This window comes from Rhinolophus hipposideros (genome assembly GCF_964194185.1).
Source record: "Rhinolophus hipposideros genome assembly, chromosome: 8".
Taxonomy (NCBI): domain Eukaryota; kingdom Metazoa; phylum Chordata; class Mammalia; order Chiroptera; family Rhinolophidae; genus Rhinolophus; species Rhinolophus hipposideros.
Window position 1 is genome coordinate 92,029,106 of NC_138054.1, and position 13,496 is coordinate 92,042,601.

The following is a 13,496-nucleotide window of genomic DNA, read 5'->3' on the forward strand; positions in this document are numbered from 1 at the left end:
TAGAGGCTTGATTTGAACCCAGTGCTGTCTGATGGCAGGACTTGCTTCCTTGACCACTGCTCCAAACCCAAGCACCCCTGTGACAACTCTTTGTTGAGCAATCTGGAAAGTCCCCAGGGAACAGTGATCGGAGGGTGAAGAAGGCTGAGGAAGGGGCCGAGGCAGGAGGCCCATGCATTCTGAGAGTCTGGCTTTGGTTTGGTGGGTGGTGGGAGCGCAGGTGCTAGAGAACTGGTGGGGGCCAACAGGTGGGTGCAGGGTGGGGCCCTGGGCACCTGCTGCATAGTTGCAGGCTCTGGACCTTGAACTTGCCACCTCTGGACACGTGGGCGCTGTCTTGGAGGGACTTAGGGCTCCGGCAGACCACAGACATCCTCAGGCAGCAGCTGGGTGGAGCAGAGGTTAGGAACCTGAGCCAGCGCTCAGATTCCAAATCTGGCTACCACGTTCTGGGCTCTGTGCCTCTGTGTTTGTCATGTTAAGTGGGATAATGAGAGCACCCTGCAAGGCTGTTGTGGGGGCTAAGGGAACGTGCCAATGCTTGCTACTGCAGGCTTCCTTCCGTCAGAGGGGCCAGAGGGGCGGGAGAATTTGAAAACGCTGCCCCCTCGACTGTGAAACATCCCCTCTTCCCATCCGGAGCCCTCACTGAGAATGACCCTTAAAACGGAGGTCAGTTCCTATGGGAACGCAAGCCTCCCATTGGACTGATGCACAGATTTTTACTTTTATTAAACTTCATGTTAAAATGGCAGTTTTTCTCCCTGCCTCAAAAGCAAGGCAGGTGAATTCTACCTCCTCTCCTGCACCCCCAAATTTTTACCAGAACGAGATATGAGTAACAACCAATTATTTATTGAGAAAAAAAAATCCATCAATTTCCATGGTGACTGGGGATTGGTCTTTCTCTTAATGGTCCCCAGGCTTGTCGCTGCCACTGCCATTTCGGGAGCCACATTCCCGGCCCTGGGCTTGGTCCCGATGAACTCTGGTTGGGTGGGAGGCCCCAGGCCCCTCCCAGCATCCAGAATCCAGCTGCAGTGCACGGTGCTTCTCTGGAGCTCGCTGGCTGCCGCCGTGCTGCCGGCTTGGTCCTCAGGCCCCTGTGTCTCCGGGGGTGCCCGAAGAGGGCGCTCCACCTGCAGGAATCCTGTCCTTGGGTGCTTTGTGGAGACTGCCCTGCCAGGGTGGGCACCACTCTAGGCCTTTGACTTCTTAATTAGAAAACAAAGGCCCCTGGTCAGGGGAGAGAACTGTGCAACTCAGAAGTTCAGAGTTTTGGCGTCCACACCCCATGACAGGATGCGAACCGGGTGGACGCTGGCTCTGCTCCTCCGTGAGCACAGCCTCCATGGCGCTCCCTCCCTCCCTCCCTCTCACTAGCTGTGTGGCCGGGGACAAGCCGCCTCCTCTCTCTGCCCTTCTGTGCCCTCCTGCCTGGGGCCAGGGTTCCGGGGAACAGTGGGAGTGGGGGGTTTGCACCTTGCAAGTTGCGTTTCCTGGACTCTTCACCATGGCTGCCGCCCGAGTGACCCGCCCCCCTCTCCCCTGTGTCTGCTGTGTTGCAGCTTCGACAAAAAGGGGGATGTGCACTACCTGATTAAGTGGAAAGACCTGCCCTATGACCAGTGCACCTGGGAGATGGACGACATCGACATTCCCTGCTACGACAACCTGAAGCAAGCCTACTGGGGCCACAGGTGGGCCGCTGGGCCGGGCCGCTCCCCGGGGCACGCCTCCTGCAGCCTGAGCTTTGCTCACCTGCACCCCATGCCCTTCCCCAGGGAGCTGATGCTGGGTGAGGACGCCAGGCTGCCCAAGAGGCTGGTCAAGAAGGGCAAGAAGCTCAAGGATGATAAACAGGAGAAGCCACCGGACACACCGATTGTGGATGTGAGCAAGGGGCTGGGGGGCAGGGCAGCATGGTAGGGCCACCAACGCCTGTCACCCTAGGCTTGGCTGCGGGGCCAGTTATGTTCTCCAGCAGACTCTACTTTGGGCCTTCATGGCCTGTGCAGTCGGGGACTTGCCAGGGGCCCTGCTGTCCAGACCACAAATGCCAGTGGCACCTGATGGGACAAGGATGACAGGCCAGCTCTTCCCTGCAGGGCAGAGCTCATACCCTGGGGTCTTGGTCCCCCAGCCTCAGGAAAAGGGGCCGCTCTTAGGGGATTGAGGCCTTGGCTTCCTGTGCGAGTTGAAATGTGGGTTATTCTTTTTTTTTTTTTTTTTTTTTTTTTTTTTTTAATTTATTTATTAGTTTGAAATGTGGGTTATTCTTGCTCAGACTGGGGGAGAGGGCGCAAATAGTCTCTACTCGCTCATGAATTTACATTACTTTAGATGAGCTAATTACCAGGGTTTAAATCAAAAAGCCTCTCTAACTTCAGGAGCACCACAGCTGTTATGTGAATCACGCATCATTCTTACCTGTTCACTGCGAGGAGACCCCCAATTTGCCCCTGGGAGTTTTGCACTCGTTAGAGTGGAAGGTTGACTTTTATTCATTTAGCAAACCTCTCTGGGGTGTCTGCCAGCATCCGATCCTGGGCTGGCCCTGCGGGGACGAGGGCCCTGGCCCTGTTTCGAGAAGTGCCCATCTCCCAGGGACCATGGCGTGTACATACAGAACATGGGGGTTTGGCCTGGGACTGTGGGATGCCAGGGCAGTGGAATGGGTCTGGATATCAGGAGAACTTCATGGGGGAGGTGGCCTTGAGCTGCAGGATAAAAAAAGTAAGGAGGGTGATGTTCTGGGTCAAGCAGAGGAAGCACCCTAGGTGTGAATCGAACAAGTGCTGACTAAATGCCTCCTGTATCCCAGGCACTGTATGGGACTCAGAAGGAGCAGTTTTGAGCAGGACCAGCATAGTGCCGGTAACCTGGGCTCAAAGTCAGAGAACCTAAAAATTGCGAAACTGCCCAGATAGAAGTAGCACTGGGCTGCCACGGTAGCACACAGTGGGAACATCTAAGCCAGGCTAGGAGTCAGGGAGGGCTTCCTGGAGGAAGAGGCGTTCCAGCTGAGACCTGAAGGATGATTAAATTAGCAGGAATGAGAGAAGTGGGAAGACTATTCCAGGCAGAAGGAACTGTGTGCAGATGGGAGGCTGGGCTCCGGTGGCCCACGATTCAGGGTGTGTCTGAACCTTTGCCTTCCCGGCAGCCCACGGTCAAGTTTGACAAGCAGCCGTGGTACATCGACTCCACTGGTGGCACGCTGCACCCATACCAGCTGGAGGGCCTCAACTGGCTACGCTTCTCCTGGGCCCAGGGCACTGACACCATCCTGGCTGATGAGATGGGTCTGGGCAAGACGGTGCAGACCATCGTCTTCCTCTACTCCCTGTACAAGGAGGTGCGGGCTGGGTGGGTGGTGGGGAGGGGGGCCGGCCCTGGCCTTGGGCAGGCAGCCTCACGGCATCTGTCTCCCTCTCCAGGGGCACTCCAAGGGTCCCTACCTGGTCAGTGCGCCCCTGTCCACCATTATCAACTGGGAACGTGAGTTTGAGATGTGGGCGCCCGACTTCTATGTGGTCACCTACACGGGGGACAAGGAGAGCCGCTCTGTGATCCGGGAGAATGAGTTTTCCTTCGAGGACAGCGCTATTCGCAGTGGGAAGAAGGTGTTCCGCATGAAGGTGAGCAGCCCTCTTCCCGGGGGAGGACCCTGGGGAGGTGCCCGGTCTGTCCCGTGGACACAGGGCCCTGAGGTTCCATCGGGAAGCCCTCCCTTAGGGTCGCTCTGCTCTGGCGACTGTGGGGGCCAGTGGCTGGCAGGGTTACAAGCTGTGTCTGAGTCCTGGGGCTGCTGAAACAAAGCACCACAGACTGGAGGTGTAAAAAGGGGTGTAAAACAGCAGAAACTCACTCTCTCCGAGTTCTGGAACCAAGTTTGAAATCAAGGTGTTGCAGGGTCACGCTCTCTCTGAGGACTCCAAGGGAGGATCCATCCTTCCTGCCTCTTCCAGCCTCTGGGGCTGCAGGCATTCCTGGGCTTGTGGCATCCCTCACGCTGTGCCTTGACTGTCACATGGCCATCTCCCCTTTGTGTCTGTGTCTCAGGAAGACACCAGTCATTGGATTTTAGGGCCCATCCTACTCCATTGTGACCTCATCTTAACTGATTACACCTGCAAAGACCCTAGCTCCAAATAAGTTCCCATTCTGAAGTTCTGGGTAGATACGAATTTTGGAGGGACATGGTTCCACCTTGTACACCAGCTGTGTGACCTCTGGCAAGTCACTCTGTGCCTCCGTCTTCTCAGTAAAGTGGACATAAGCGATCCACTGTGCAGCGCCGTGGAGTGGTGAATGAGGAGGCCCTCCCAGACTTCCTGTGCCCACGGCTCACAGAGGCCTTGCTGAAGGGCAGCTTCCGGTCCAGCAGCTCCAGTGGGGGGCCTGAGACTGCACAAAGTCCCAGACACTTCTGGTCCCTGGACCACACTTTGAGAAGCACTCCAGACAGCGCCTGGCCGCGGCAGGCCCTCGTGAATAGTGCTCAAGCTCTCTGCAGTACAGGGGCTGGTGGGTGGTGGGTCATCTCCTGGGCTCCTCGGAGTTTCTTACTCAGTTTCTCCACTGGCTCAGAACAGTCATGGCCCCAGAGATGCCCGTGAATTTTGAATGAGGGGGTGATTTAGTGATCCCAGAGGTGATTGTGGGACAGTTAGTCACAGAACTTTGCTGAGCTCACACTGGGGTCCTGCCGTAGGCTGGATACTCCGCAGACACAGCTCTTATTTATTTTTAAAACTTGTGGTAAAATACACATAAACATAAAATTGACCATCTTAACCATTTTCAAGTGTACAATTCAGGGGCATTAAGTACATTCACACCGTTGTACAACCACCACCATCCATCCATCTCCAGCACCCTTTTATCTTGCAAAACTAAAACTCTGTCCCCATTAAACACTCACTCCCCTCCCCCAACCCCTGGCAGCTTCCATTCTGCTCCCTGTCTCTGTGCATTTTACTACTCTGAATACCTCATGTGAGTGGAGTCACACAGTATTTGTTCTTTTGTGACTGGCTTATTTCACTGAGCATAATGTCCTCAAGGTTAATCTATGTTGTCGCATGTGTCAGAATCTCTTTCCTTTTTAAGGCCGAATAATATTCCTTTGTACGAATAGACCATGTGTCATTTATCCATCCCTCTGCCTGTGGACATCGGGTTGTCTCCACCTTTTGGCTATTGTGGATAATACTATGAACACGGGTGTGCAAATATTCGTTCAGTTCCCTGTTTTCACTTCCTTTGGGTCTATGCCATAATTGCTGGAACGTATGGTAATTCTCCATGTAATTTTTTGAGGAATAGACTTAGCTCTGTTAATCCTCACAGCATTCCTCCTGTGGATGGCATTGCTCCCTTTTTACAGGTGAAAAGACTGAGGCTGGAGATTAGTTAACTTGACCAAGGTCTGGCTCAAAAGGGCAGGGCCAACCCAGGCACCGCCTCTAGGCAAAGCTTGTGCCCCGAGGCTCCCCTCTACCCGTCTCTTATCCCTTCCTACGGGGTTGTTCATTTGGCCAGGACGGACTCCATCATATGTGAGGCCCAGTGCAGAATGAAATACAGGAAATGGCTTTTTCCTTCTGTGGTCTCTCTCTTGACCTGCCGTGCTATTTTTTTATTTGCTGATGTTATGTTTCCTCAGTTGGGGGATGCTTGCGGGGTGAGTACCCCCTCCCCCATGCCCAGCCCTGGCAGGGGCGGCAGTGTTCGCTCGTTGGGAAAGGAGCTGAGGAACTGCCCCAGGGTGTGGGAGCCTGTGCTCCATGCTCCCGGCACACACACCATTGTTCCACGGGCCTTGTCTTACAAAACAGATTCAACAGTAACATTATTAAGAATTTCAAATCAGAACTGCAGAGCACTAAGCCCTAAGTGTGAGGTCCCCTTCTCTATTTGAATCCTGGCTCTGCCATTTGTGGGCCATGGGGACCTGGGGAAGTTATCCAGCCCGAGACTGCATGAGCTGTAGCTGGGGACAGTGACAACATAGCTGGACTGGCTTGTGAGCATGAGAGAAGTGTAAGTGAGGTCGAGGCACAGGACCTGCCCCATGCAGCCCGTTTCGTACATGGCCACTCTTGCCGTTCTGAGTGTGATGATGGCGGTAGCTCCATTCTCAGCAGCACCTCTCTCGGGGATGGTGAGTGCTCTGGGCCTCGGCGAACCCTCTGTTCATTGGCCAGTGTCTTCTCAGTCGCAGGGGCTCCCTGGGGTCCCTGGGGGTTCCTGTCCATGTGTCCTCACCTCTGTCTCTGGAGACCTTGACCCGCTTGCCTCCCAGCTCTGTCCCCAAAGGCGCCTCTTTTCCTCCAGAAAGAAGTGCAGATCAAATTCCATGTCCTGCTCACGTCCTACGAGCTCATCACCATTGACCAGGCCATCCTGGGCTCCATCGAGTGGGCCTGCCTCGTGGTGGACGAGGCCCACCGGCTCAAGAACAACCAGTCCAAGGTAGGCGGTGCTGACTGGGCCCGAGCGTCTCGCGCGGCCTGCCACTGCGCCCCCTCACGGCCTCTGTTCTCCCCTAAGTTCTTCAGGGTCTTGAACAGCTACAAGATCGATTACAAGCTGCTGCTGACGGGGACGCCCCTGCAGAACAACCTGGAGGAGCTGTTCCATCTCCTCAACTTCCTGACTCCAGAGCGGTTCAAGTGAGCCAGTGGGTCTGGCCGAGAAAGTGGGCGGCAGGGCAGCAGGTGGCCAGGGTCCATCCGCGGAGATCTCGCTGGGCCTGGATTTCTCATCAGTAAAATGGGAGTGTTAGCGGTGCCTACCTCAAATGACCTGCGTGGAGGGGACACGGCACCCGCACAGGCAGAGAACTCTAGAAAAATCCTGATTTTTCCTTAGCTCTGCCCTAGATGACCTCTGAGGTCCTCCAGGGCTCCTGTCGCTGTGCTCACGCCCCTGGCTCATTTCTTTCCCTCCACAAAGACCTAAAGTGACCACATGGGCAAAAGAGGGGGACAAAGACTGAGTGTTGGTCAGCGGAATCTCCTTCCCTGACCTCCTTGTCTTCACCTAACCCCCATTTTCCTGCTCAGAATGGGGGTTTCAGGTGGGATTGCTGATTTTGGAATCAGGATATGTAGATTGGAGGGCAGTCTGGGCCATAGAGCCTTGGGCACCCATCAGCCTCAGTTTTCTTACCTGTAAAATGGGTGAGTGCATCCAAGAGCTCATGTCTAGGATGGCTTTGTGGCTAGGATGTTATTGTATGTGGCTGAGAGCTGTGATGTGTGGGTGACACAGGCAGAGATGGAGACTGAAAGGATACCCAGGGCAGGGACCTAGCCTCAGAGCCCCTGTTTTTCCTGTGACCCTCTGGCAGGTGGCAGGGGGCTGGCTGGCCGCTCCCTCACCACAATCCCGACTTTCCCTGCAGAGGGGCTTTGTCCTGCTCCCGTCTCCTGCTTCGGTCTCTCATCCCAGCTCTTTGTTGCAGCAACCTGGAGGGCTTCCTGGAGGAGTTTGCTGACATCTCCAAGGAAGACCAGATCAAGAAGCTGCACGACCTGCTGGGGCCGCACATGCTGCGGCGGCTCAAGGCTGATGTGTTCAAGAACATGCCGGCCAAGACCGAGCTCATCGTCCGCGTGGAGCTGAGTCAGATGCAGAAGTGAGTGGGGCTCGGCCTGGGGGGCCTGCCCTGGAGCAGCTGCGCATCCTCCCTGGGCTTGTCTCCTCGGCCCCCCTTCCCCAGAGAGCCCCTGGCCTTCCGGGGCCATTTCCCAGGTGGGTGGAGGGCTCTTCAGCCTTGCTGAGGCCCTTTTGCACACACTTCCTTCTTGAGGCCTTTTTTCCCATTTCAATGACCAGGGTCTTGGGCTGCCTGAGTTCTCCCAGTGTCCCCAGCAACTTGTTGGGTGACTCTAGGCCTGTGGCTTCACCTCTCAGGGCTGCCCTTGTCTCTCTCTGTAAATGGGTGCTTGGCCCCCAGCCCCCAGCCTCCCTGAAGAGGCTGGTGTGGGCTGGGCGTGTGCAGCTGCCTCTCCTCGGTGCCCTGCTGCAGGAAGTACTACAAGTTCATCCTCACGCGGAACTTCGAGGCGCTGAACTCCAAGGGGGGCGGGAACCAGGTGTCGCTACTCAATATCATGATGGACCTGAAGAAGTGTTGCAACCATCCCTACCTCTTCCCGGTGGCTGCCGTGGTAGGTCCCGTGGCTGCTGTGGGAGGTCCCATGGCTGCCTTGGGAGGGGACCTGTGGTTCGTCCAGTGGCTGCCGTGGAAGGACCTGTGGCTGCCGTGGGAGGACCCGTGGCTGCTGTGGTAGGTCCCGTGGCTGCCGTGGGAGGTCCCGTGGCTGCGATGGAAGGATCCCTGTGGCCATCGTGGTAAAGTGTCCTTGGCTGCCGTGGTGCCCCTGGCTGCTGTGGCAGGTGCTCAGGTCGTCAGGCCTTAGTCCTTCCTGAGTATGAGAACCTGGAGGTGATGCAGGTCCCCATTGTTCCAGAAGTTTCTGAAAGCCTGCTTCTGTCCACTGCTTAGGCAGGATCTCTCCTTCTGTTGCTCCTCCTTGTGACCCATAACGTAATGGGGGCAGTGGGTCATCTCAAGGTCCTCCCAGGCCAGGGTTCTGAGGGGACAGGGACCTGGCTGCACTCAATCACCAAGGGAATCGGGAAGGCCTAGGTGGGCCCCCAGGTGATTCTGATGTGTAGCTCTGGGGGAGAGAATGGACCCTGGGTTACACACCGAGCTCTAGCCCTGTGGTCTCAGGAAAGTTAAATCCTCTCTGAGCCTCAGTTTTTCCTCTATAAAATGGGACAATAATAGCACCTACCTGGAAGCGTGAGGACCAGATGAGGTGGTGCACATAAAGTGCCCTCACAGAGAGCCTGGCACATCAGTTCTCAGGAAACGTTAGCCATCGTCATTGTCATCTCTGCTATTCTGGTTCTGATTTAAACCCTCCACAGTTTACCCCTGCCCTCAACAAAAAGGCCAGTGCAGAGTCAGGGGTGGGAGGCCGTGCTCTGGGTCAGCCCACATTGCTCTCACAGCTCTGGCATGGTGGAGGCCTTCTCACTGACGTTCTACCCAACTGGGGTTCAGGGGTCAGCCTTGTTTGGATGGGGCCTACAGTGACTGCAGAGACCAGGCCACATTCCTACTGGGAAAGCTGGCTTAGCAGAATGCTCGTTGTGTCAGTTGTCAGTCACTGATGTCTCTGGTCTTGGTGGAGTGCCAGCAGCAGGGAGACAGGGCAGGGCCGGCAAGTGTGAGCCCTGCCTGGGACCGTGGTGCTGGGTGCGTGTGACCTGGGCACATCTGCCCCTGCTGAGCCTGGCCTGACCCGGGCGTGGGCGTGGTGCTCAGCCCATCACAGCCCTTGTCCGTTCCTAGGGGGCCTCTTTGGTGCAGAGCCGTGGAGAAGAGGGTGCACCCCATCCCCCACCTTCTGCCCTGTGTACAGGAGGCCCCTGTCTTGCCCAATGGCTCCTATGACGGCAACTCCCTGGTCAAGTCTTCAGGGAAGCTAATGCTGCTCCAGAAGATGCTCAAAAAGCTGCGGGATGAAGGACATCGTGTGCTCATCTTCTCCCAGGTGAGTTACCGCCAGGTGGCTGCCTGGCCTCTCCCAGCTCCAATTCCACCCCCCGCAGAGGGCCTACTGCCCCTGGTGGCCGAGGGCACCACCTGCTGGCAGCCCCTCAGGGCTGGTGCTGTTCCCTTGTGTGTTGCATGTCAGGTCATTCCTCTGTGCCCTGGCATGACACAGCCAAGGAAAGCTGGCTGGGTGCCAAGCTCAAGGCACTCAGGCCACAGTGGTTATACAAACCACCTGCCCCTTCTGGTGTGCTCCTGAAGCAATGCAGAGCCTGCGTTCGTGTCCTGGCTGGTATGATAGCCCCACCCCTCACCTCTGCAGCCTGGCTTCTCATGAACATAGGGCTCTGGAGTTGGTTTGGGAGGGGCCTGCAGGTGGGGGCAGCTCCCGGCGGCCCTCTCTCCAGCCCAGTCCTGCTGTTTGCGTTTCCAGCATTGCATTTGGTTGGTCAGAGGCATGGCCAGCAGCCTTTAAGGTTTGTACATCTGTGCACTCAGTGTTCCTTCGTCCCTTCATGCATCAGGCTCTGTGCTGGGCACGGGAGGAAGCATGTCCCTGTCCTCAAGACACTCATAGTTCCTGTGGGAGTCAGGGTAAAGAGATAGTTATCTGACCCTGTGGTCAGCTCTGTGACAGAGGTCACAGTTGACGGTCTTGTAGGGTCCTGGTGCTAACAATGCTTCCTTATGGGGGGGACTGGCTCAAAGCCAGAGGCTGGCATGTGGCTCCTGTGTGCACAACTGGAAACAGCTGCTGCCGCCAGCAGCCCTGAGCCCACCCTGGGCCTGTAGCAGCCAAGGAATCTGGGGAAAGCTGACCAAGGCTGAGACTGTTGGCTGGCCTAAAGACGGGATCCACAGTGCCTCCAACCCCTTTTCCAACATAAGACATGATTCTGGGCTGAGGCCTCGAGGGATGGAGTAGAGGGAACTGTACAACCCCTAGACATAAGCACAGAGGGAAAGTCGCAGACAGAACCCTCCCATCCAAAAGGACCCTACAAACCCAATTCCAAAACTCGTGGCAAAACCGAATGTAAAGACATCCCACAAAACATTAAGTAGAACCCAAATGAAATGAATAATAGAAAAAGACTATATAAACATGCTTAGGATACTCGAAATAATGGAGTAATGCCCATAAATCAAGAAGAAATCAAACACAAGCAGGAGGAAATGAAACAAGAATAGTTGGATAGGAAAACGATCTGCATGGAACTGAAATAAAGCATTTTCAACAGAGTGGATAAACTCTCAACACTGTTGAAGAGAACATGGATGAATGGGAACACGGCACTGAGGAATTTCCCCAGAGTACAGCATAGAGAGACAAAGATGAAAATGAGCAGAAGCATGGAGGACACTCTGAGAGGCTCCAACAGCCATCTAATAGGAATTGCAGAAAAAACAGAAAATGATGAAGTCAGATTCAATGAGAGTTTGCAGACCTTGGAAAGACATGAGCTCTCAGATCTGAAGTGCACTCTGGAATACCATGCAAGAGAAGTATAAATATAAGTAAACGAGCTCCTCGGCACATCACAGCGAAGCTGCAGCAGTTCAGACCTCTTCCCTACAAAGGAGTGACAGTCACTGTTATCAGCAATAATAGGTGGCAGGAGACAATTGCAAAATCGTCCACATGCTGCAGGAAAATGGCTACTGATAATTTTATATCCAGCTAAACTATCTCTCAAGAATGAAAGGAAATATACAGGATTATGGGAGCAGAGGGGGTTGCCTTTCTCATAGGGAGGAGTGAAATCAAGGAAGACTTCACAAAGGTGGTGCTGTTTGAGTTCTCTAGATGGTACGGGGGTGGGCATTCCAGGAAGAGAGTCCAGGTAATTTGGAATGACTGGGGAGTATGAAGGAAACATTCAGAAGTGAAGCCCAGATGGATTGGGCACCAAGTCCTGCCAACCTGGAATGCCAGGGTGAGGGGTTGAGATTTTATTCTGTGAGGTAAGAGCAGTGAGGCTGATGCTCAGAGTTGTGTTTTAGGCAGATGGCTGTGGGGCTGGTGTGGGGGATGGAGTGAGGGCTTCTACGGGTCACGGTTGGAGGCTGTGTTCTTCCCCAGAGAGCCCATCAGGTCTGCCTGGGGCCCATCTGTCTCCTCACTCAGCAGGCTGCTCTGTCCTCCCCCACCTGTCGTGAGGTCCCTGCCCATGGCCCTGGTTGGGGGGGGTGCCTTGCTCTTTGGCAGCCCCTCAGGCAAACCATGTCTCTTGCAGATGACCAAGATGTTGGACCTCCTCGAGGACTTCCTGGAGTATGAGGGCTACAAGTACGAGCGGATTGATGGTGGCATCACAGGAGGCCTCCGGCAAGAGGCGATCGACAGATTCAATGGTATCACGCCTTACCGAGGGGTTCTTGCATGGGACCTCATGAAAGCGGACCGTGCTTAGGTCCTAAAAGCTGCCCCTTAGTTTTATGCTAAAAGGAGTTCATTCCATGGAACCTTCAGAGGGCCAGCAGGGCGCTAAGGGGCCCAGGTAATAACACCTGCTCAGAACTGAAGCACAAGGAGAAAGGCAGAGGGGAAGGAAGGTATCACCTCTGTTACTAATGAAGCTGGTGCCAAGGGGCTGGCTGGCTGGCTCCTGTGGGCTTCTAATATTGACACCAGATAAACCACTAGTAACAAGCAGTGTAGGACAGAGCTGAGCGCGAGCTCCCTGTAGGACTAGAGGACTGAGAGAGGAAGAGGCAAGGCTACACTCCCACACTTGCCAGTCTGCTCTTTGAGAGTGGAGAGGCCAGCAGCGAGCTCTTAGTGAAGGAAGCATGTGCAGTGGGGAAGTGTCAGCTGGACCGGTGCCTCTTCAGTGGCACATTTGCAGCAGTTAGCCCCGGGCTCTTTCCCTGGGGCTCGTGGCCTTTTCCTGGCATCCACCCTCAGAACAGGGCTGGGGCCCCACTGCCCAAACGCCCCAAGCAGCAATTTCTGTTGCCCACTTATGTCAGATGTAAAACAAGTACAACACGTCTAGACATGGCCCCGGCCACACATGCAAGCGGGAATGGCTGAAGCTTTGGGCAGATCGGGACCTGTTTGTAGCTCTAGTGGGTGCTGTGGTCAGTCCCAGGTCACTTAACGAAGGGCCCTGATGGGCCTCAAAACCAGTCAGAATTGCTGTGGGGCAGCCCGGGCCCTGGAGCTGTGACCCTGAGTGGTCTTGGCCGCCTTGACAGCATCATGGGCTGGGGGAGCTGGGAGGGCTCAGAGGACCGAGGTCTCCAGGACCTCATCAGGGGCTCTGTCCGTATTTACTGACTGCAATGTGGTTTTTGCTCATCTGGCCTTAGGAAGTTGACTTCCTTCTCATTCTGGCTCTTCCTGTTGGGTCAGGGCTTAGAGCCCAGCTGGCTAAGTGGGGCTCAGGTGGGCTGCTGTCCCCACACTGGACTCAGGCCCCCTCTGGCTTCACTGAGTGCAGGTTTGGCCCTTGTCTGTAATGGGGTTACAGTTCACACCCCTGCTTTTCACTTGTCTCCCCTCCTGCCTTCCTGTCTGCCGTCCACCTCTCCCCACCCCCGTCTCTCTGGGTTTGTCCCTTACCCACCTCTCTTCTTCAGCCCCTGGGGCCCAGCAGTTCTGCTTCCTCCTGTCAACTCGGGCGGGCGGCCTGGGCATCAACCTGGCCACGGCAGACACAGTTATCATCTACGACTCAGACTGGAATCCGCACAATGACATCCAGGTCTGTGGCTCTGACACCAAACCCCCCTGGGCTCCTCACCTCCCCTAGTTCTGTGGGCCTCCCCTGCCCAATGTCTCAGAACTTCACCTTCTCCTGGGCCAGCCCTGGGGATTCTCAACCCCAAGATGGGTATTGGGAGGTGAGTGGAGGCTTTGCCTGCCCCTCTAGCTCCTCATTGTACAAAGGAGGAAACAGGCCCAGAG

The 13,496-nt window shown here is 55.4% G+C and overlaps 1 protein-coding gene across 2 annotated transcripts in view; it reads left to right on the top strand.

Annotated features, from left to right (window-relative positions):
- CHD5 (chromodomain helicase DNA binding protein 5) overlaps positions 1 to 13,496 on the top strand; it is a 63,041-nt gene that overhangs the window by 27,877 nt on the left and 21,668 nt on the right. For both annotated transcript variants that reach the window (XM_081056266.1, XM_081056267.1), the window contains exons 12-22: positions 1,569 to 1,700; positions 1,785 to 1,893; positions 3,167 to 3,358; positions 3,441 to 3,641; positions 6,343 to 6,480; positions 6,559 to 6,680; positions 7,475 to 7,648; positions 8,042 to 8,183; positions 9,450 to 9,581; positions 11,821 to 11,938; positions 13,169 to 13,293. In XM_081056266.1, coding sequence (XP_080912392.1) covers positions 1,569 to 1,700; positions 1,785 to 1,893; positions 3,167 to 3,358; positions 3,441 to 3,641; positions 6,343 to 6,480; positions 6,559 to 6,680; positions 7,475 to 7,648; positions 8,042 to 8,183; positions 9,450 to 9,581; positions 11,821 to 11,938; positions 13,169 to 13,293 — 1,585 coding nt within the window. The remainder of the gene's footprint in view (positions 1 to 1,568; positions 1,701 to 1,784; positions 1,894 to 3,166; positions 3,359 to 3,440; positions 3,642 to 6,342; positions 6,481 to 6,558; positions 6,681 to 7,474; positions 7,649 to 8,041; positions 8,184 to 9,449; positions 9,582 to 11,820; positions 11,939 to 13,168; positions 13,294 to 13,496) is intronic.